The sequence below is a fragment of the Oryctolagus cuniculus genome, chromosome 4 (genome assembly GCF_964237555.1).
Source record: "Oryctolagus cuniculus chromosome 4, mOryCun1.1, whole genome shotgun sequence".
Taxonomy (NCBI): Eukaryota; Metazoa; Chordata; class Mammalia; order Lagomorpha; family Leporidae; genus Oryctolagus; species Oryctolagus cuniculus.
In genome coordinates, this window is record NC_091435.1 from 128,603,597 (window position 1) to 128,624,964 (window position 21,368).

Genomic DNA, 21,368 nt, shown 5'->3' on the forward strand with positions numbered 1-21,368 from the left:
ACAGTGCCAGTTGAGTCCTGGTTGCTCCACTTCAGATGCAGCTTCCTGCTAATGAGGCTGGGAAGGCAGTGTTTGCACCCCTGCTTCTCATATAGGAGACTCAGAAAGAGTTCCTGGCTCCTGGCTTCGGCCTACATCAGCCTTAGCTGTTGCAGCCATTTGGAGAGTGAACCAGCAAATGGAAGATGGATAAATGTGTGTGTGTGTGTCGTTCTGCATTTCAAATTAGTAAACAAATCTTATTAGAGAAAAAATGTCAACCTACAAAGGAGAATTTGCAGACTTGGACTGAATACCAAGCAGCACAGTCAACATAAGTAATCTCTCATGGGAATGCTGGCTTTCTGTAGAAACTACAACATGAAAAAGCTGTATGCACTACCAGGCTTTGCTTCAGCCACATTTTCGATTCACTGCGTAGTAAGTTTTCACACACACACACACACACACACACACACCCTCACTCAGAAGTTACATTTTGCCTGACTTAGCAGCCTGTATGCATAAGCTCTTTTGTCCTCTAAATCAAGTGCCGTCATGTATTTCATTATTGAAACGGTTCCCTACACTGCCAGATTGCCAGCGCTAGTTAGATGAAGCAGTCAGGCAAATAATGTTTCTTTAATAGAAAGATGGTGATCTAGAATTGATGAGATGCTCTTTTTCTGTTTTCCTTACTATTTCCCTCCCTCCCTACACCTAAAATCATTTTGATTAGCACTTAACAGCAATGGGGGAAGGGAGAGCTAGCCTTATCAGAAAACACTGGACACAGGATGGCAACATATCCTGATTCAGAATCTCAGCATCAAACGATGATTTGTGAGAAAGACAGTAAATATTGTAGTGTTACAACCGGATAACAAATTTATACACCAATGTGTTCATAAAAGTAAACACGCATGAATACATGAAACACGCAGAAATAATTCATGACTGAAGCTCCGATACACAAATATACTTAAGAAAGAGAAGTTTTATTAGGGCAATTTCACTTTATTTTTCCATACAGCAAAGTCAACTACTGCAGTAATAATAAAATAAGCATAAAACAAATTGCAGCCCAAGACAAAATACATAATTTTAAGCAACTACAAGCAGAAAGTAAGTTGTGATTACATAATAGTAAAACCAAGCACATTTGTCCTTTCAGCAGATGAAAGTGTGGGGTTGCGGATAAGTGCAACGTTATTAACCAGCTGGAGTGAAGGCTGGATACACTAATTCATTAAACAAGTGCCCATTATCACATTTTGCTTTTTTGAGTGCTTCTGAGTTGAAAATTAAAACTGTGAAATTTGAGCTGTGTTTTATTTTTTCACCTGCTGAAAGAACAGGATCCTACAGCAATTAAAAAACAATCACGTAACAACTATAGCTACGGTGTGCTGTTTGGTTTGCCTGTTTATGGTTTAAATTTTGTGAAAGTCAATACTTGTTTTGAAGATTTTCTTTTTTTTGTGAACGATAAACCACTGAAATTGGCAGAAACTGATTTAGATAATATATGTCCTTAGTATAGTTCTTTCTCTTTTCTTTTTTGTTGAAGTTTTAAACATGCAGTAGTTTTGAAAAATGTAAGGAATATTTGATCCATGATTTCACCTTAATGGTCAAAGTACCTGCTATTTTTGGTAATGATCTTCAGGCAGATTTGGCCCAATGGAGTTTTTGTCAGTCATGAGATCTCGGAAGGATGGCATATCTTCCCAGCTGAAAAAATCCTGGCAAACTACAAGCTGTCCACAAAAAAAGCAAAGCAACGTGTTTGAAGGGGTATGGAGTGCTAACTCTGTGCCACTTTTGCAAGCAATTTTGCTCAGTCTGTCATTTTATTAGCCTTAACAAAACTCCTTGTAATTATAGACGTTTTTATTCAAAATAAGATCTTACTATTATACAGGTTTCTCTCTTTTGACTATATACAGAAGTGCAAAAAGTCAACCTTCTCTCTAGACGTTCCAACATGCTAAATTGCAGCATAATCAACCCTCAAGAGTTTGCACACACGCTATAATTCTCATTACGTAAACTTTGAGTATTTGGATTATCAACAAAAAGTCCCTTGTTCTATTTATTGATTATGCAGCTTATTTATAACAAGGCCTGATATTCAGGGATTTCAAAAATATTAAACAATACTTTAACATTTGAAATGGATACAGTAGAAAATAAATTTTATTCTAATATCTAGGATCTAGATCTTCTTATAATAACTAATTACAAACAAAATAAATCATCAAAATATTACTCAATTGTCTGCCAGGATTGTTGCGATAGCAACAACTTAACTTCTTACTTAGCAATGATTATATATTTATAAGATATCCATATAAAAGATCTTTGTTCTTTTAATGAAAACTAGACAAGAACTAACAATGACTGACATTCTTACACTGTAATATTAAATCAGTAAAATATAAATCATTTAGTTAACAATAATACGAATATTCATGACACTACATGTAATTCAAAACTGAGTATGTTATGAAAGAAAAACTACTTTAATTTTTTTGTATTTTGAAAAATTCATCGGTAAAATCTAATAAAACAATAGTCTATAAACTGAAATGGTATTCAATTGTTAATAGAAAATGAAAATCTAATAAATGTAGGAAATGAAAAACTACATTTTAACAAGAAAAATAAGTAATATTCTATAATGTAACTAACTACAATAACATGTGAAGTCACCATTACTCTCTTAACACGATTGAAATTACATTGGTATGGGTTCCAACCCGTAATGTAATAATCTAAGGCTTTAATAGATGTACAGTACAATCAGTAAAATCAACACATCAGTCTTATATTAGAAAGCATCTCTCTCAAGCATAAAAACTTGCAGTAAACTTGGAAGTATGGAAAGTTCTATAACTGAACTTTCACTTCTCCCATTCCATACTATAACTACCAGTGACCTGGCCCCTATTTCAGCAATTTTTAGAACTGCTGAACAGAGCAAAAATATCCTTTACTAGCTGCAACATCCAAACCACAAAAAAAGGAATTCCTTTGGATGAATCCATTCTTAAAAACTGAATGCACATCTATTTTTTTTTAATTTTGTAAAAGGCTTTCTAAGGCTATAAGCAGTTAATCTGAACAAAACAAAACAAAAAAAGTCACATATAAAATTCACCCATGTACTTAACCCACCCAATTACTAGGTTAATTCAACATTTCCCATTTTCATATTTTGGTTTATCATGCATCTGATGACAGTGCTGCTTTCTTCTTTGTTTAGAGTCACTATTTTGAATGTGACTGTGATGAAGCATTTAAGCAAACATGAAACCATTTTTGCAAAGCATTTATAGTCTTTTGACTTTTGACAGAGGCTATAAATAGAAGCAAAATAATTTCCTCAAACATTTTTTGTTATCGTGTCTCAGAAATGGCATATCCCTTTTGAATAACATGTTATACAGTATAGTATGCATAAATATTACACTATAATGCATTAAAATAATTTTATATATATCTATCATATATATCTCCAGTATGTGTGAGTTTATCTGTATTGAGAGAGTTTGTGTTGTGCTGTCTATTGTTACTGTAAAGTTAAATTGGCCATTTCTGAGACAGCTTTGGTTTCAAAACAAAAGTATGGTGCCCTTTGACTGATTAGTACTAGCAAATAAGCAACAAAACGTGGCTCTGAAAACAATAACACTGAAGAAATAATACTCTAATTTGATGTACAGTCTATGGCACTTCATGAGAATCCTTAACAACATGGTACTTAAAGCCATGATGTGCTTTAAAATATACACAGTTGTGGTTTTGCTTGGCACATTCATGTCTGTCAGATCCCTCCCTCACCACGTCTTACAATCTATTACATTAAAAATATTACTCTTAAACAAAAATGACTGTGCATGCACGCTCTCATCTATAATGGCAATTTTAAATACAAGGTGCACCTTTGTTATTTGTAAACCTTGAAAGAAATAAACTTATTTTTAAAAAATTATATCTTGGTCTACAGACGTACCAATACATAATAGAATCATGGTTACACCATAGTCTGTCTTTTCAAGATGGCATGAATATATAGGAAACTAATTAGGTATGCATATTTTAATGCATACCTCTGTGCTAGAAAAGAAAGACAATGCTGTTCTTTTAGACAGGAATATCACCTCAGCACAAATATCAATTAAATGTACAAAGTGTATAGGCAACAGTGTGCAGTGGATTTCCATGTTGTCTTTTCTTCTGGTTAACATGCAATACGTGGATGTCCTGTGGCTGAGGGAGCTGTGTGTGTGTTGCTTGACGGTATATACAATATGGCTAATGACCTCGTCCTTTACTCTAACCAAGCACACTGTCCTTTCCTCTTTAGTATGATCTACAAGGGAAGAAAAGAGAATCTTTGTTAAAATGAAACTAAGACTTTCCAATAAATACTTAACATGAACATTTTCTTTCTTGATGGAACAACGTGTTCACACGTTATGATGTCTTCACGTAAAAACAAAACTTCACAAGTGCAAATGGGTCTAAATTTGCCTGTGTCACTGAAATGACATTCAGCTTAATGAAACCATGGACTGCTAAAAAATTTCCCAATACTAAGCTGCCAAGTGTAAAATACAGCTGCAGAATCAAAAGGTATAATATACTGTAATAGAGCTCTTTCTTAACACTATTACTGTGGGGCACAACTTGAATTTACTTGACTTCTGAAGTTTAATATATTTCAAGAATAACAATTTGGCCCATAAAATTAAAAATTCACGCAGTAAATTTCATTAAACATGCTTCATTCTATCTGGTGGCTGGATTAGCATAATTTTTTTAAAAAAAGAAAGATATTTTAAGTGACTGTGTTAGCAATTCAAAGTTTATAGGGTTTCTTCTCCAAAAGCCAAGAAAAATAAAAATCATTCCTTATGAGTTAAGAAAAGATTCCTTATTAAGTTTTAATAGATATGACAATGTACTTGTGAATTGCTTCAGTTTTTACATGGAATTTATTCTTATCAGGGAATTTTACCTATTAAAAATGTTTTAGATTAGAGCACTGAAAATGAAATTATCAATGTGCTGATTCAAAAACCAGTTTAAATAATTTTTTCTTCATGAAAATGAGAAATATTTGTTCAAAGAACAGAACATTAACATTCTAAGCTTGAATACAGATAAACTCAGTGATTTGCTAATTATTAATAGGCTTCAGGTCACTTGGTATCTATCTTTTCAACCTGGATTAACTATTGCTAAGAAGATGGACAGTTGTAGCATACATTTTAAACACAGCCAGCTGACTATAAACGCTTAAAACAGGATTTTTTAAAAATTACATCACGCACAGGTTTTTCAAAACATACATTCTCTCCATAAACTTCTGAAGACCCATTGTGTGTTAATGACTAAATAATTTAATTAAGTAAGCAACAAAGAATGATCATCAGGTTCAGTTTTAGACATTGTGGCATTTTCTAAATATAAAAATACATCTCTAACATACTTCTGAGCACATGTCATAACTTGGATATAAGCATATTGTATAAACTGCAACTCCTAGGGATAAAAAATGGGCACCTTTACAAGCTTTTAAGACACTGTTTCTCAGTGGAAAAACATGACTTCCAAAACCATTCTGGAGCACTGGCAACATTTTCAAAATTATATGATCCTCTACGGCAACTACTCTGAAGTACCTAATATTCATCCTGGTACATGGATATATGTGTAGTCGCATCATGTGAGTTTATATATTTACTTACTTACAGTCAGATTCACTGTGTTCAAATTACCCTGTGTATGAGGTGGTACATATTCTCATTAAGGATCAGCCAATAAAAAAATAAATTAAGTGATGATTTATTACAAGGGCTCAGCCACACTACCTGTAGACCGAATTCAACTTATTTTTATAAATCAAGTTTCACTGGAGCATAGCCACACATGTTGGACTACAATCTCTGACTGCTTTCATGCTACAGCTGCAGAACTTAGTACTTGTGATAGAAACCACGTGGCCCACATAGTTAAAAATATTTGTTATCTGATTCATTTAGAAAAAATTTTGCCAGCCTCTGATCTATACCTTCTAATTAGTTTTAAGTCATATTTTGTCTTCATTTCTTGTGCTTATTTCTAATAGGAAATATATTTAAACATTAACATATTAATTATAAATTTGTATGATAAAAACCCTTATAACCCATCTAGAATAAAAATGTGAGCTCTATAGATATTTTCTCTGAGTTTTTGTAAAATTTTAAGTGTACTACACAGTTGCTGTTTTTCTAGAAATCACCATGAATATACAAATATATATTACACAATGAACTTACTGTTTAGTGATGGAAATTCTACATCTGGGTAACATACTTGTGGCTAGTCAGATGTTCGGCAGATATTATGGGTATCTAGCAAATAAGAAATTATTTAATGAATGATCCATGCAAGCAGGCCAACAACCAAGAGATGAAAACACTTTAATATTAGACTTTTACAGAAGTGACATTCAGCTGTGAGGTGACACCTTATCTGTTCAACATCACAACAAGTTAATGTTAACTTAAATGCCAAAATAGCAACTCACTGTTTTTAAATCTTTGTGTTAAGTAGTATACTATAAATTTTATCAGTTTTTAGGAAGTAAGAGAAGTAAAACTACCAAAATTTCATGCAGAGCAGTAATTGAAAGAAGTCCTTTTTGTTGGCCTACACACACACACACACACACCTGTGGTTTCAGTTATTCAGTTATAATCCGGAAATCAGAGTAGAAATGTCTTGCTTGATTTTGTGCAACCAACTCTCTAACACTGCACTTATATTAGGGTGTCTAACATTTTTCCAAATTAAAACTACCACGTAACAATTATTTCATTACTATAAGAAGAACTGAATAAGAACATACATTTACTGCAGAACACATTTCTGAATCCTGATTGCACATTTAATTTTATTTTCAAATGGGCAAGAGAACTAGAGAACTTGAAACTCTAAGAAAATAATCCATAGATGGCTTATTTCATAAGTTCCAAAAGCCAAGCACTTCAAATTTGTAGCTTGATTCTCCTCCAACTCAGAATTAATGGCTGCTAACTGAGAGAGGCAGCACAGTAGATTGAGACCATCAGAAGACTGAAAGCAGGGGTTCTAACACTGGTGATCCATTTCCTGGCTGTGTGACCTTGAGCAAAGCAATGCATTAATCTAAGCTTAAGTTTCTCCTGTAAAATGACACTCTTCCCATTTTAGCAAGATGGATGGGAGAAAAATGAAGTCACATACATAAAGGCATTTTGTTTTTGTTTCAATTTAGACATCCTAGACTAATTCAACATATTACAATCCACAGTCTGGAATGTATATTACTATGTCCCTATTTCACTTCCATTTCTTAGCTGACATTTTTACACAATTTTACAGCATTGGCAAATGGCACGAAAATGTGCTCCAAGCATAATGAAGCTTCTCATACCATTTTTCCTGCTGCTGCAGGACAGGATGTTGCACCCAACAGTGTAGAAGCATCAAGGATGGGGCTGTCGAAACATACCAAGGACCTTCAACACCAATCGATGCAGATGAAGGGCCAGCTATAAACTTCTGCATGCATGCAGGCTGCATTTTGTGGCATCAGCTATTTCCAGCATTGCTAATGTACTGTAGGCATATACATATGTATGTATATGTAGATATAATATATGTGTGTATATAAAAATATATATTTATATCCATTCTCTTTTCTTCCTTGTGGTTGTAAAATAGTATGAAGACCCAAGATTACGCATGAAATGGTCACAGCACAATGCAAAAAGTAAAGTGTCCCCTACAACCCAGGTGGCCAAGGGCATGTTGAAATTTGCTTTGCTATAGTTCTGCTTACACCAGCAATTCTATCATCATACACGGTAAACATGAGTGTTCAGCATCATTGATGTGTACCATAAATGGATTGCATTGAATCCATTAAGATATTTCTGCCAAAGATTACTTACAAACATGCCACATATGCACAATCTAGCATTCTTGTAAATAAGTCTGATGTGTTAGCATAAATCCAGGCCTATTTTGACAAGCTTCTGAAAAACTAATGACTCTTTGCCAAGAAATGTTTAAAACTTGTTGAAAACTTTCAGCATTCTGCTTTTAAAAGTTTTAATGGTTACCCTAAAAGCTGAAAGTTCTTCATCAACAGAACACGACTGCATTACAGAACAAGGGTGGTTTCCACTCATAAAATATAATCAGAAATTCAGATGGCTCTTAATTGGTTTTCTCTTCCCAAGGGGAAGCAACTTGATTCCCATCAAATAGCAGACTTCATAAGGTTAATTTAGCTACATTTAACCTTAGCCTGAGGGTTATCTGAAATTTGGTTTGGCTCTACATTTTTTCATATATTATCAATCCTATTGACCTCTGCTTTCATAATAAACATATCTATATATTCAAGCCCAAACCTACTTTACATAAATGTGACTTTTATTCAACAAGTACTTTCTGGAATGCATTTTTAAATTGGATCAGCAAATGCAGGCTGAATCAATTGCAGTTTAAATATTTAAAATAATCATCTTACTTTATTAAATTTCTTAACAGACCTCTTTTATATAAAAAGTATTGTGGATAACTGTTATCCTATAAACTTGTATAGAACACAGAATGAATGCCAATTTGCCATACTTTTTTTTCTTCATAAATCTCCAACAATATGCAGGGTAATTACAGAAATGAGAGCACAGAGGTTTTTTTTTTTTTTTTTTTCGCTCAATGCATTGAAAATTAAAACTTAAAGATGCTGTATACAAAATTATTTTAAATATGCAATCTACTTATCAAATTATAATGAATTTATAACAAACTATTTACAAGAGTGGTCATTTGTGGCATATATATTCAAATACTTGGCTTTTTATCAAGAATGTAGGCAAGAATTGAGACACTGTATATACCAAATGCTTTAATAAAAATTTTAGAATTGCCTCTACTTTTGATTGGTTGAAACACCTATTGGTTAGGATCAAATTAAGAATTGCTTGTGTAAATATCATTTTAGTAGCTTCAGAAATGGAGCTGCGACAACTTTGGAGCACTTATAAATGGCACAAAAGCATTCTGCTGCTCATCATAGAGAGAATGTGTAGGCCAACAAGAGGTATCTTTGAAACCCCATGCTTATTAAAGCACCCTCTACAGCCCTCACGTACACACGACTCCCACTGACCTCAATGGGAAATCCACGTGCGTAAGGGCTGTTGGATTGAGCCCTATTAGAGTTGGTTTTTTAAGAAACAAAGCTGTAAATTAGCAAACCTGGTTGGCTGTGGCTGTTGCAGCGAAGGGAACACTTGTGGCAGATGTTGTTGCTGCGGACACAGTGGCTGGCGTAGCACCGTGCACCATGGGAACTTTCGGAGGGAAAATCATATAAGCAAACATACAGAAGAGTGTAGCAATATGGAAACCATGGCAACATGGAAGAGATAATTGGGCATGGCGTTTATCATAGCAATAAGCCATGTGACAGGACATCATCACCAGCGAGTGACATGCAATCACAGCGCAAAGCAGGACGACATTCCAAGGAGAGGATGGGAGGGGGATGAAAGAGGAAAAAAAAGGGGAAAAAAAGCTTGTTACCATCAAATCAAGAAAATTGACACAAACAGGCTTAATTTGCTAAGTCAAAAACAAGAATTTTATATAGTGTTCATAGTTAGACATTCAAAATCTAAGTCAAAATACAGGTATTTACTTTTAAACACAGTTATCTGTTTGAATGAAAGTATTTTTTCTTATTTACTATGATAAAACTGTACAGTATATTACTTTTATGAGTTTTTTTCTTTTTACAAACCAGAACTCATAGTCCAATCAAAATCCACCAAAGGTGACAAAGGAAACCATTGTGTGTAAAGAAAACATTTATGTGAGTCCATGTCAATTAAATAGAAAATGGCATTTAATTGACAGGTGTTAGTAAAGGGAAAATGGACTTGCCCAATAGATAAAAGTTAAACTTAGCAGTGGATTTTGAGGGGCTCTGAGGTGCACCATAGGTTTAAGATAATCAAGAAACAAAGCTGGCACCTACCAACACTTGTAGCGGGTGTCATGCACAATATTGAGCCTGCCCATCATGCATTGCAACAGGAAGGTGGATTTGAAAAGGGAAAAGAATTAAAACATCCCATCACACGTGTAATTAGGAAATTCATTTGAACAAAGAAGAAAAATTGTTATTATGGGAACAGTGGCATGTAACTGTCAGCACAATCAAATCATACAATAGCACAGTGATCAATTAGAACTAGTCTCAAGTGAAGAATAAAAGCCAGTTTAACTGTGTGCTGGTACACTTTGTTTCTTTTAATTGCTGTCTATAAATAAAAGTATTTTGGGAAACAAATTTAAACCTGCTTAATTCTTTTAAAATAATTCTGTAATTTTGTTTTTTTTTTTTAATCAGGTTACTAGCCATCTGGTTGCTTTGCTATTTCTGACTCTAACATATTAATGCACTAATGCTTTCTTTAGGTTGAACACAGGCTAAATAATTCAAGATATTAATTATTAAGATGTTAAATTCAATGAACAAAACTGACTTAACAAAATGAACCCAACCATTCACTGAAATTCCCTTAGTTTTATTTCCCTGCTCACTGCAGCAGCAACCATACAGGTAAGAAATGGGTTATGATCTTCCACACAGGAATTTTATTTGGAGGGACACCAAGAAACAAATTGTGCATAAGAGAAAGTGAAACGTCCATGCTTCCCTTGACTGGAATAATATAGAAGAAAGCATTAAGAGGAGATATAATTTCTTATAGGTCTCAAATTGGTTTACATGGTATGTATCCAGGAAAACAGACTGATTTTCATTGCTGGTTTAGACCCTCAAGATTTCTTGGAGTACCGAATGTTCTACAAAATTTCACACAAGAAACTGCTAATTAGACTTCAATAAAAAAAACCCTGAGTGGGAGACGATAAAGATGCATACATTACATATGGGGTGTTACCATTGCTGTTCATAATTGTTTGAACATAATAAGTGAAAATGAAGATTACATGTATAGTCCCTTTTCTCTGTGATCTACAACACTGAAAATCTAATCAATTTTATCAAGTATAGGGCACTTTCTAATATGGGGACCTACTGCTCTTTCCATGAGATCACTTTGGATTTCTAGGTTTTAAAATATCAAATTATTTTAAATTTATATTTAAATTTTGGCACATCCTATTTAAATACTAGTAGCATCTGGGGTGAACATTTGTTAGAAAAATGTCTGCCAATTGAATCTTTACAGAGAGGGCCTTACAAAACAAAGCTGCCATTGAGACACTGAAATGAAACACACATTACTTAACTGGCATCCTTGAAATAGCTGCAATTAGTCTGTTATCACAATTAGACTGTGGGCACACAAACCAGCAATTAAACTCAGTAATGGATACAGGGGAAGCATCCTTTCAGGTGGAGTAGTATTATATTGACAGATATTATTTAAGATACTATAGGATTTTTGTCTTTGCCATTACTGCTACTACTAACGAGCCAAAGACTTGAGAAAGAAAACAATCGAAACAAGAAGTTAATCTGAGACAGTCAAGCAAGCAAACTTTTAATTCTGGATTTAGATCTTGTGAAATCTTTCCCTTCTAATGGTAGGGCCAGAAATTTGGAAAAGAACAGACGAATGAAAAAGAGTACAAGGTATATAAGGAATATTAAAAGCTGATTTAAATATTTTAGAGGTTATGTTTTTAAATATATCATTTATTATGTCGCAATTTGCCTACTGTATTTCATCTCATGCATAAATAAGTCTGCACATGTTGAACATGAGTTAACCATATACCATCTCTCTAAAACCCTAAAGCTTTTATTATTTGAATTTTAGTTTGAATTAGTGTCTGTTTTACCATTATCACCAATGCACACAGTTTTGAGAGGGATTTGCAACAAATAAACATAAGGCAGCAATGGAAATACTAGCCAGGGTGCAATAATTCACAAATATGAAGACATAATGCTGTAGGACCCACTTACCAAAAACAAAAATCACTTTTGAAATGACCATAATATCCATTTTACTTCAAATGGGTTGATTTACTAATAACAATGCACAAATAGCCAATTTGAATTTTTCATCAATTTTCAGCACAAGGCAGAATTTAAGTAAATGCATCTGTCAATTTCCAATTACCCCTACAAATATATTTGCAAAGCAGAATGATGTGTTTCTGAGGAATGTGTTATTTAATTACATGACTTTTTAAATTAAATTTCTAATTTATCTGTATGCAAATACAGGAAAATGAACTGGTATGGCAATTTGCAAATGAAATGTATGCATAATTAAAACTACTTTAAGGAGAAAGAATAGATGTAGAAGAATAAGAATTATAGTGGAGATTTAGTTGGGAGTTGGAATCTTGATGTGATAACTCAAGCTTTTAAATTTATTGTGATAAGAAATATAAAGCTGATTTAAAATGTTCTAAAATCATACATCAATTTAAGACTAAAATTTCAAAAGCAGTTTAATTATTCAAAATTGGTACTTTATTTTTATTTTAAATAACTTAATAATAATTATATTTCTATTTATCAATTACAATAAAAGTGACAAGCTAGAAATCTTTGGTTTCTTTCTTTAAAAACAACCCTATTCCCCTGCCTATTACCAACCAACCACCATCACCTATGACAGTTTCCAGGTCTTCTGTTTCCTGATTTCTCATAGAGTTATGAAACAGGCCAAGGCAAGAGTGTCAGTTGTTTACAGCAAACTTAGTTTTAGATTTTTTTCAAATCAGAAGTCAACATTGCTTGAGGAAAGCATGTTACAGAGAGAGAAGAGAGGTGTACTTCCGCAGATGGCAGAGACAAAAATGATGTTGGAAAGCCCAAGAAGATGTCCTCCACTCTGAAGCAGCGGGCAGTCTGCCAGATCGCAGCTAGCTAAGCATGCAGACTGTTCTTTCACGACAACCTTGCAAAAGGCAGGTGCTCAAGGGGCATGGGCTACATGTAAGCTTATGATAACACAAGGCAGGCATAGAACCCCATGGAGTGTGTGTCTTCAAGAGTTCCTGCCACACATGGACATTGATCACATCATTAGTGAGCAATGGTGGCTGAAGAATGGAGAATGAGAGTTCTATTTCAGAATACCAGACTGTACAGGAACTCACTTCAAGGGAGGGCTTGGGAAGGGAGATGAGATGGGAGAATGGGATTCTGGATTCCCAGTAATACTTGTTATTTCTATACAACCCATTGAGATTAGAGTTAAGAGTTGGGCTTTAGTTAAATTTAGTGAGAGAAGTGATGTAAATAAAGGTATGTCTTTCCCTAATTTCAGGGGTGGAATTCATACATGTAATTTAAACAGACCCTAGAATAGGTAAAATTTGCATGAATAACAAATTAGTCCTCAAATGAAAGTTAAAAAAAAATACATGTAGCATATGGCTAAAATTGAAAACAAACTTCACTGAGATCTTAATCTGACACTTCTGTTTTGCTTTAAATGAGACTAAGGCTATAAAACATTAGGCATGGAGACAGTTCATCATTAAGGGCTGAGTTTCATTCTCCCACACATCTTTTAGGTCTTTGTGTAATGAGCTGATAGATACCGAGAGACTAATCCAAGTCCATTTGACCTAATTGAAGTTCTGTCTATACCTTACAAGAAATGTAATTTGCAGGAAAAAAAAATCACTGGACCTCTGCCCGCATGCAATATACTCATTGTTAAAATGAGAATACTAATGCTAATTTTTGGGGGTTGTTTTGAGAAAAAAAATGACATTTTGTAAATTATCCAGCATACCATGGCACATGGCAAACACTCAAAAACACTCTTAGTCAAACAAATATTTTTAGATACTAGATTTTGCCCTTGGGCCATGAATTTGCGACTGTTCAATTAAATGTTAGTATATTATTTGAGATGCAATCAATATATGTTGAGTAAGTGAATGGACAGACAGAGAACAAGGAAGGACAGAAGATGGGAAAGAAGGGAGCAGAGGAACAAAGGACAAATAAAGGGAAGGAGAAAGGAAGCTAATGGTAGAATGCAGATGGAAGGATGGATGCATGGAAAATGGTTAGATGAGTAGCTGCCACATAAAGTCCAATTCTGTTCTTACTATATATCATGTATTACTTTTTCTTAACCAGTAGGCTGTGTTGCAACTGAGCCCTTATCTTCCGTCAGTAACTTAGTCTGCATACATAGGTACCTGTTCTAAGGAATTAGCCAACCATGTTTTAGGGTAATTTGAATGAAATAGGACTACGTATCTCTTTAGTTATCACTGAAGCAAGAGACTTCAGTACTCTAAACATTTGAGCTGTAAAAAAATGAATGACTTCCATTTCTTTGCATTCCCAATAAAGCCTTCAGAGTATATCTCCCAAATTATATACTGAAGTCAGATGGGATGCTTTGATCATATAGTTCTTCTGTATTACCTGTCTGAGAATAACCTAGACTTTGGAAAATAAACTATATTTTCTCTGTATTATACAACAGGCTACATATGAGACTGTGCTAAGATATATTTTCTTTAGTTTTCAAGTTGTGATTTTAAGAGAGTGAATTAATGAAAAATTTTAAAATCGGGATATTTCAACAATAAACATATAAATGCCCAGAATATCTATAAAAATATATCTACAACACTGTATATCAGGATTAGTGTGTCAGATTGTACAGCTTTTTACAACCAGCCCTAGAAGGCACAGACACAGCCAATCTTCATTCACACAGAATGTACTGTAAATGGAGGTACAACAGATCTGCCAGGCAGATCTTTCTTTGAAGCAAAAACAAAACAAAAAAAAACAAAACAAAACAAAAAAAAAAAAACAAAACAAAACAAAAAAAAAAACAAAAAAAACCTGAAAAACCTGCATCTGAACACTGACCATCCTCTTTAGATTATGCCTCTGCTCCCCAGTGTCTCCTAGACCTCCAAGCTCCCAATTTATTACTTGCTTTGTTTATTTGTTCCTGGACTGGCCCTTGAGGCCTCCAATTTACATTCCCTGCAACAGACTTCTTCCTTTCTGACAAAGTGGTTTGGCTGAAGTAAACATGGACTATCAATATTAAACTTTTCATGTCTACGGGGCTAATTATTGTGCATACGCATGCCTATCATCTAATAATGAAAATATTTTTAAAGAATCAATTGGGCAATACCTACTTTTTCTTGTGTGACTAATAAAAGTCAAAATGCAGCTTCAGCTCTTTAATAATATGCTGTGGCATAGCAGTCAAAGCCCCAACCATGACATCCCATATAGGCACCAGTTTGATTCCAGCTGCTTCACTTGCAATCCAGCTCCCTGCTAATACACCTGGAAAAGCAGCAAAGATGGCCGAAGTGCTTGAGCCCGGCCACCCATGTAGGAGACCTGGAAGAGGCTCTTGGCTCCTGGCTCCAGTTTGTCCCAGCTCTGGCAGATGAGGCCAGTGAACTAGTGGACAGAAGATCTCTCTCTGTCTCTCCCTCTCTGCAGCTCTGCCTTTCAAGTAAATAAATAAATCTTAAAAAAAAAAAACAAAAAACAAAAAACAAACTGAGTTGCAGGTGAATGTTATTTTATATTAACTACTAGAATAATTTCATGTCATATCAATTACAAGTATCAAGAATAGAATATCTCTGATGCAAAATGCACTATAAAAGAAAAATTTAGGGGCCTGCACCATGGCTCACTTGGTTAATTCACTGCCTGCGGCGCTAGCATCCCATATGGGTGCCGGGTTCTAGTCTCGGTTGCTCCTCTTCCAGGCCAGCTCTCTGCTGTGGCCCGGGAGTGCAGTGGAGGATGGCCCAAGTGCTTGGGCTCCTGCACCCGCATGGGAGACCAGGAGGAAGCACCTGGCTCCTGGCTTCGGATTGGCGCAGCGCCAGCCGTAGTGGCCATTTGAGGGGTGAACCAACGGAAGGAAGACTTCTCTCTCACTATCTATATATCTACCTGTCAAATAAATAAATAAATAATTTAAAAAAATTAAAAAAAAGAAAAATTCAAATATATCAAAATCCTGAGCATACTTCAAGATATTGGAGCATACTGTATTTAAATGAGTAATGCTGAACTTTTCAAGAACGCAGGGACCAATATAATTATGATTTATGAATGTGTTTATGTTATCATGAATGTGTTTTAACTAATTTGACCCTCACCTAGCATCTTTTGCCCTGTCTACTGACTAAAGCCATTTTGAGAAGATACTAGTATCATAAATGAGGATCATACAGATCATGCAGTCAATGGTTATGCTTAAAAATATATTCACATGAATGTTACTGGAGAAACTAATACAAAACTCATTTGGTAAAACATTTCAAGTTTCTTTAAGGTACAGAAAATATATTGTTTTTATTTTCAGATTTCAAATAGAGAATATTTTTTATTGAAATGTTTTATTTAATGAAATAAATTTTTAAAAATTTCAACTTCTTCAATGAGATTATGGTAGGTACCTGCAATAACTTGAAACTTTGTCTAGTGATCTACTGAATAAACAATGATTGGATTCAGCAAAAATTTAAGGACGTGGCAACTTACAGAAAATCAGAAAGATTAATTTCTGGAAACCTCTAAAAAACTGTATATTCAAAAGAAATATAACATCGTAGAAATGTGACTTTTCCACTCAAAATACAATGAATAAACTGCTTATCAAAATGATTAAATAGTCTAGTATGGACAAATTACTACTTGGTAAGATACCATCTCATGACTGGAAATGATCATCTTATCTGTGCTACCCAGGACATGGGTTAATTTACCTAGTGGAATATTCTAGCTAATTAAGATTTAATATCTAGCCTGCATCACAGTGCAGCATGCTAAGCTACCATTTGGGAAACTGGCATCCCAAATGAGCAACAGTTCGAGTCCCGATTGTTCCCCTTTTGATCCCGCCCCCTGCCAATGTGCCTGGGAAGGCAGCAAAGATGGCAGGCAAGATGGAGTTCTAGACTCCTGGCTTTGTCCTGGCCCAGCCCTGCCATGGCAGCCATCTAGGGAGTGAGCCATCAGATGGAAGATTTTCTTTCTCCCTCTCTGTAAATCTGTATTTCAAATAAATAATTGTTTTTAAAAAACTTACTATCTATTCTACATACAGATGGACAGTTTTTAAAGATTCACTCTATAAAAAGTTGTGCTTAGCAACAAAAACTACCAAGAATATAATATATTTTTTGGTTCATGAATCAAATATAAATTAACACATTCTGTCATAGTATTATAAACCTAAAGTACTATAAATACTCTCAATATAATAAACACTAGGAGTTGAATTTTTGATATGCCTACCTATTTATTAATCTATTAAGTTAAAAATTATTTTATTAAAGTATCTCTGAGTTCATGGTATTTTTAAAACAAAGGCTTAGATGTAAAGAAGAAAGCGAGATTAAAGTTTCTCATTAATTAAATGTCATTATGAGTTAACTGTATATTTTTGTGAAATAAATTCAGAGCAAGTAAAAAATAATAAATTTCTAGGCAATTAACTCACTTATTTGTCTGTTTTTAACTTTTGTATCTGTGTAAACTGAATTTGTGTATGTGACCAAATTGAAAATAAAGTGAAATCACTAAATGTGAAATTCAATAAATGTAAACATCAGTGGCATTTAGATCTATTTGAATATTAGTTTAGGAATGATAATAATTTTACATAATGTTCTGATTAGTGCCAAGAAGAGTCCTTTTTAAGAGCTCTAGAACATAAAACCAGTTTTTTATTCTCTAGCTCAAAAACAAAGGATGAAAAACAAAAATCAAAACTCAAAGTCATTTCATGTAATTAAGATTAACTCTGCAATCATGAAGGCAAAGGGGTCTTACAGCACGAAGTGTCATAAAATAGCTTGACAGACATATAACAGTGTTGAGGAAAAGAGAAAAAAAAAGAGAAGAGAACTGCATTTCAATTCCAAATTACACAAATGCAAATAAATATGTAAAACACAATTGATCAATAAAGCACATTTCATTAAGCTAACATTCTTAAGTTTTTAGGAAAACCACATGAAATAACTCAGATACACTTCCACTGTTGAACATCTTACCTGCCACCTCATCTATCACTAGAAAGAAATCGGGGGTTTCGTTTATCTGCTCTAACAGTAGATCTCTATGTGAATCATCAGATTCATTTATTAACAAACACAACTCCTTACCTGGTGGGAGAAATGCTGTATGCTGTTGTAACTGCATGTTGGCTAGAGCCTGTTGGTATTGGAAAATACCAGTGTTAAAGACTGCGGTGGCACCGTTGGTTTTTTCAAGAGCAGGCCTCTTTGGTAATGGGGGAAGTACAGCTTGAGGAATTCCCTGTTTAGTGAATGAGTATAAAAAACAAATACCAGTAAAAAGAGAAAAGAAAAAAGAAAAATCAGTAGAAGGCTAAAATTGTTAGGAAGCATGAGCAAGCAAGCAGCAGAGCACTTAACTACCCAGGGGAGAAAAATATCCAATAAACAAAAAATTAAAGGGGAAAAAAAAGCAAGATAAAAGCTTTAAAGGAAGCATTATTTTTGTCCATAACAAAACCCCACTAGTAGGAGAGCACAAGTTACAATGCGTTAAAGTGTTTTACATCCCAGAATGCTTCAGGCTTTCTGTGAGAAGCCATTGATTTGGGAAAAGAAGAAAAGCTGCACTGCGAGCTCCATGAGGATTGACAAGTATAAGCAATGTTAATTGTTAATTGTACAGAGTGACTATAACAGATCAAATAAAGACTAACCCCACTCTGCTCCTCCCTCCCCATCTACCTACACATGCAAATGTCCCAGGGCATGCAATTTTTCTTATATTCTAAACTATAAATATTAAAATGTAAATAATTCTACTACTAAAGCCATGCTAACCAACAGATACATAAAAATACAGTCAAAAATACACTTTAAGGTCCTTCAAATACTTCTTTAGAACATTCTACAATGTAGTTAAACTGAATGTGGGCTGCTGGGTTTTCAGAGTCTCTCATATGATATTTGTCTATGTACTTGTATTATAGTCTTTCCACTAATTCATCAGGAAACCACACTCAGTTTTTCATTGTACTTTCAACTTTATAACAGAAAAAGAAATAAATATTTTAAACTTGATAAAAAAAAAAAAAACTTGTATCTACAATAAAGCTACATGCCAAGCTAAAAGGTGAAAGGTCATAGTACCAGGTCAAAGGTTGCCTCGAGGGGTCGCTTCAGTGATTTGACAGCCGACTGAGTCTTAATTAGCAGGCAGCGAGCACATGATGGCAATGGGCCAGTGGGGTTCAAGCGCATTAACATAAACAGCAAGCAGAGGTGCATCATGGGGGCAGCAGTGCATTTTTGGGTAGGTGAGAAAAAACAAATAAAAAAACAAATCATCGGAATGCCATATACAACGAATAACAAGACTAAGCATGCACAATAAAGGCACTATTGAGTTGTTATTGGGAGGATAACTCCTCTTTGTAGTTAATTACAAACAAGATACTCTAACAGAAAAAAAAAGAGTGAAAGGAAGAGAGGAGGAGAGAGTGTGCCTTCTGTATTTTTGCTCAAGTATCCATAAACAAACACAGAAAAGACCTCTCTCGTGATTATTTCACTGTGCAATGAAACACTGCACAGCAATTTTTAAATGAATTTTTTAGGGATTAATTCATGTATTTATGTAAAAAAGGACAACATTAAAACAGCTAAGCAAAGAACAGAGAATGGACTCATTAAAATCAGCTATTAGATCACATTAAAATTTACCTTAACAATATAGCCTAGAATCTATTCTAAATGATGCAATTTCTGACTCTTTGAGTACTATTATATTTCTCCTTTCTATATAATGGCATAGTCGAGCTTTTCTAAGTTTACAGTAATGTTTATGCCATGATATCATTTCCATAAGTCTAGCTGGCATAGTACTCAAAATCCTGTAGCTAATTCTAGAAACAATTTTGTTGAAGCAATTCTCTTAAATAGTTCCAGATTATTTGATTGTTAAAAGCAAGATATATGTAGAGAGGAGCCTTGATGTGAGAAAGAACACACCAGAGGAAAACAATGGCTGATTAGATGGCACACAGAAATAAGAAGACCAAAAATGGCAAAATCATTAAATTGAAAAGGAGATAGGTGGTTCTTTACAAAGCAGAAATTTCAGAAACCCTACATCCAGAATAGAACAGATTATGAAGAGTTAGGCCAAGAGTAGGAGCAATCTGGACCATTTGAAGAGTTACCCTCACTGCTGTGAATGGTAACTTCGTTATGTATTGTCTGGGATACCTGAACAAACATATCTTCAGCAAAAATTAAAAAAAAAGAGGTTAATAAATGGATAGCTTGTAGTCAGACATAGTTGTTTACTTTGCTTTTTTTGAGTCTGAACAAGGAAAGAGCAGATGTCTCTACTCACCATGGCAGCTGCAGTGGCTGCAGCCTGTGCTGCTGCAGCCTGGTTGACCTGGTATTGGGCAGCCTTGATCTTGGCTTGCAGATGTGCAGGAGGATGAAAGTATTTGCACTTTTCCCGAGAGCATCTCCCTTTGATGTAATCCATACACACGGTGACTGTGTTGTCATTGGTGTCAATCATTGTGCTGTCAGCAGGGTGAGCAAACCGACAATCATTTTCTCCTCTGTTGCAATTGCCACGCTGGTACTCTCGACATACCTGTGAGGTCATTAAGTGCATAGGATTCAGTTAACATGAACAAGCAGAACATCAGAGACTGGCAATACAAGGTGATAGATAAAAGAGGAAAAAATAACTGCAGTGTTAAAGAGAAAGAAAATTAAATTACAGTTAACTATTATAGTAACACATTAAAACTATATTGATATAATTACTTATTAATTACCAAGGGAAAAACAGAAACTCCACAGTTGAAAATGTGATGGATATCACTTTAACAAAGTGATCAAAGTCACCATCACCAGTAATGAGACATAATTATATCATGTACCTATTGATGTGATGTAGTGAAAAGGGCACAACAAAGGGTGGGCATTTGGCACCATGATTGCTACAGTGATCGGGACACCAGCATCCCTTATCACAGTGTCTTGTTCAACTCCTGGCTCCTTTTCTTTGGATCCAGCTTCCTGCTAACATACAGTATGGAAGGTAAGGGGTGATGGCTCAAGTACTTGAGTCTGTATCAGTGGGGATCTGGATTGACTTTCCTGATCCAGCACTAGCTGTTGTGGGAAGTTAATCAGCAGACAGAAGATCCCTCTCTATCTCTGCCTCTCTGCTTTCAAACAAAATGAAGATTTTTTTAAAAGGGTACAACATCAGTTTAGTTCACTTTAATTTTATTATGGCCCAAATTTATTTA

The 21,368-nt window shown here is 34.6% G+C and overlaps 1 protein-coding gene across 50 annotated transcripts in view; it reads right to left on the reverse strand.

Moving 5' to 3' along the window:
* Positions 1–958: 958 nt before the first annotated feature.
* Positions 959–21,368, reverse strand: part of MBNL1 (muscleblind like splicing regulator 1) — a 210,497-nt gene continuing 190,087 nt past the window's right edge. For 7 of the 50 annotated variants that reach the window (XM_008266349.4, XM_051859057.2, XM_008266355.4 and 4 more), the window contains 7 exons: positions 20,444–20,701; positions 19,216–19,269; positions 18,214–18,367; positions 10,070–10,105; positions 9,289–9,383; positions 6,312–6,386; positions 959–4,357 (listed from right to left, as the gene is read on the reverse strand). In XM_008266349.4, coding sequence (XP_008264571.1) covers positions 6,330–6,386; positions 9,289–9,383; positions 10,070–10,105; positions 18,214–18,367; positions 19,216–19,269; positions 20,444–20,701 — 654 coding nt within the window. In that variant the 3' untranslated portion in view covers positions 959–4,357; positions 6,312–6,329. Of the gene's footprint in view, positions 4,358–6,311; positions 6,387–7,450; positions 7,515–9,288; positions 9,384–10,069; positions 10,106–18,213; positions 18,368–19,215; positions 19,270–20,443; positions 20,702–21,368 lie in introns of all 50 variants that reach the window. The other 43 variants (XM_070072622.1, XM_070072648.1, XM_070072643.1 and 40 more) reach the window with 13 other exon arrangements.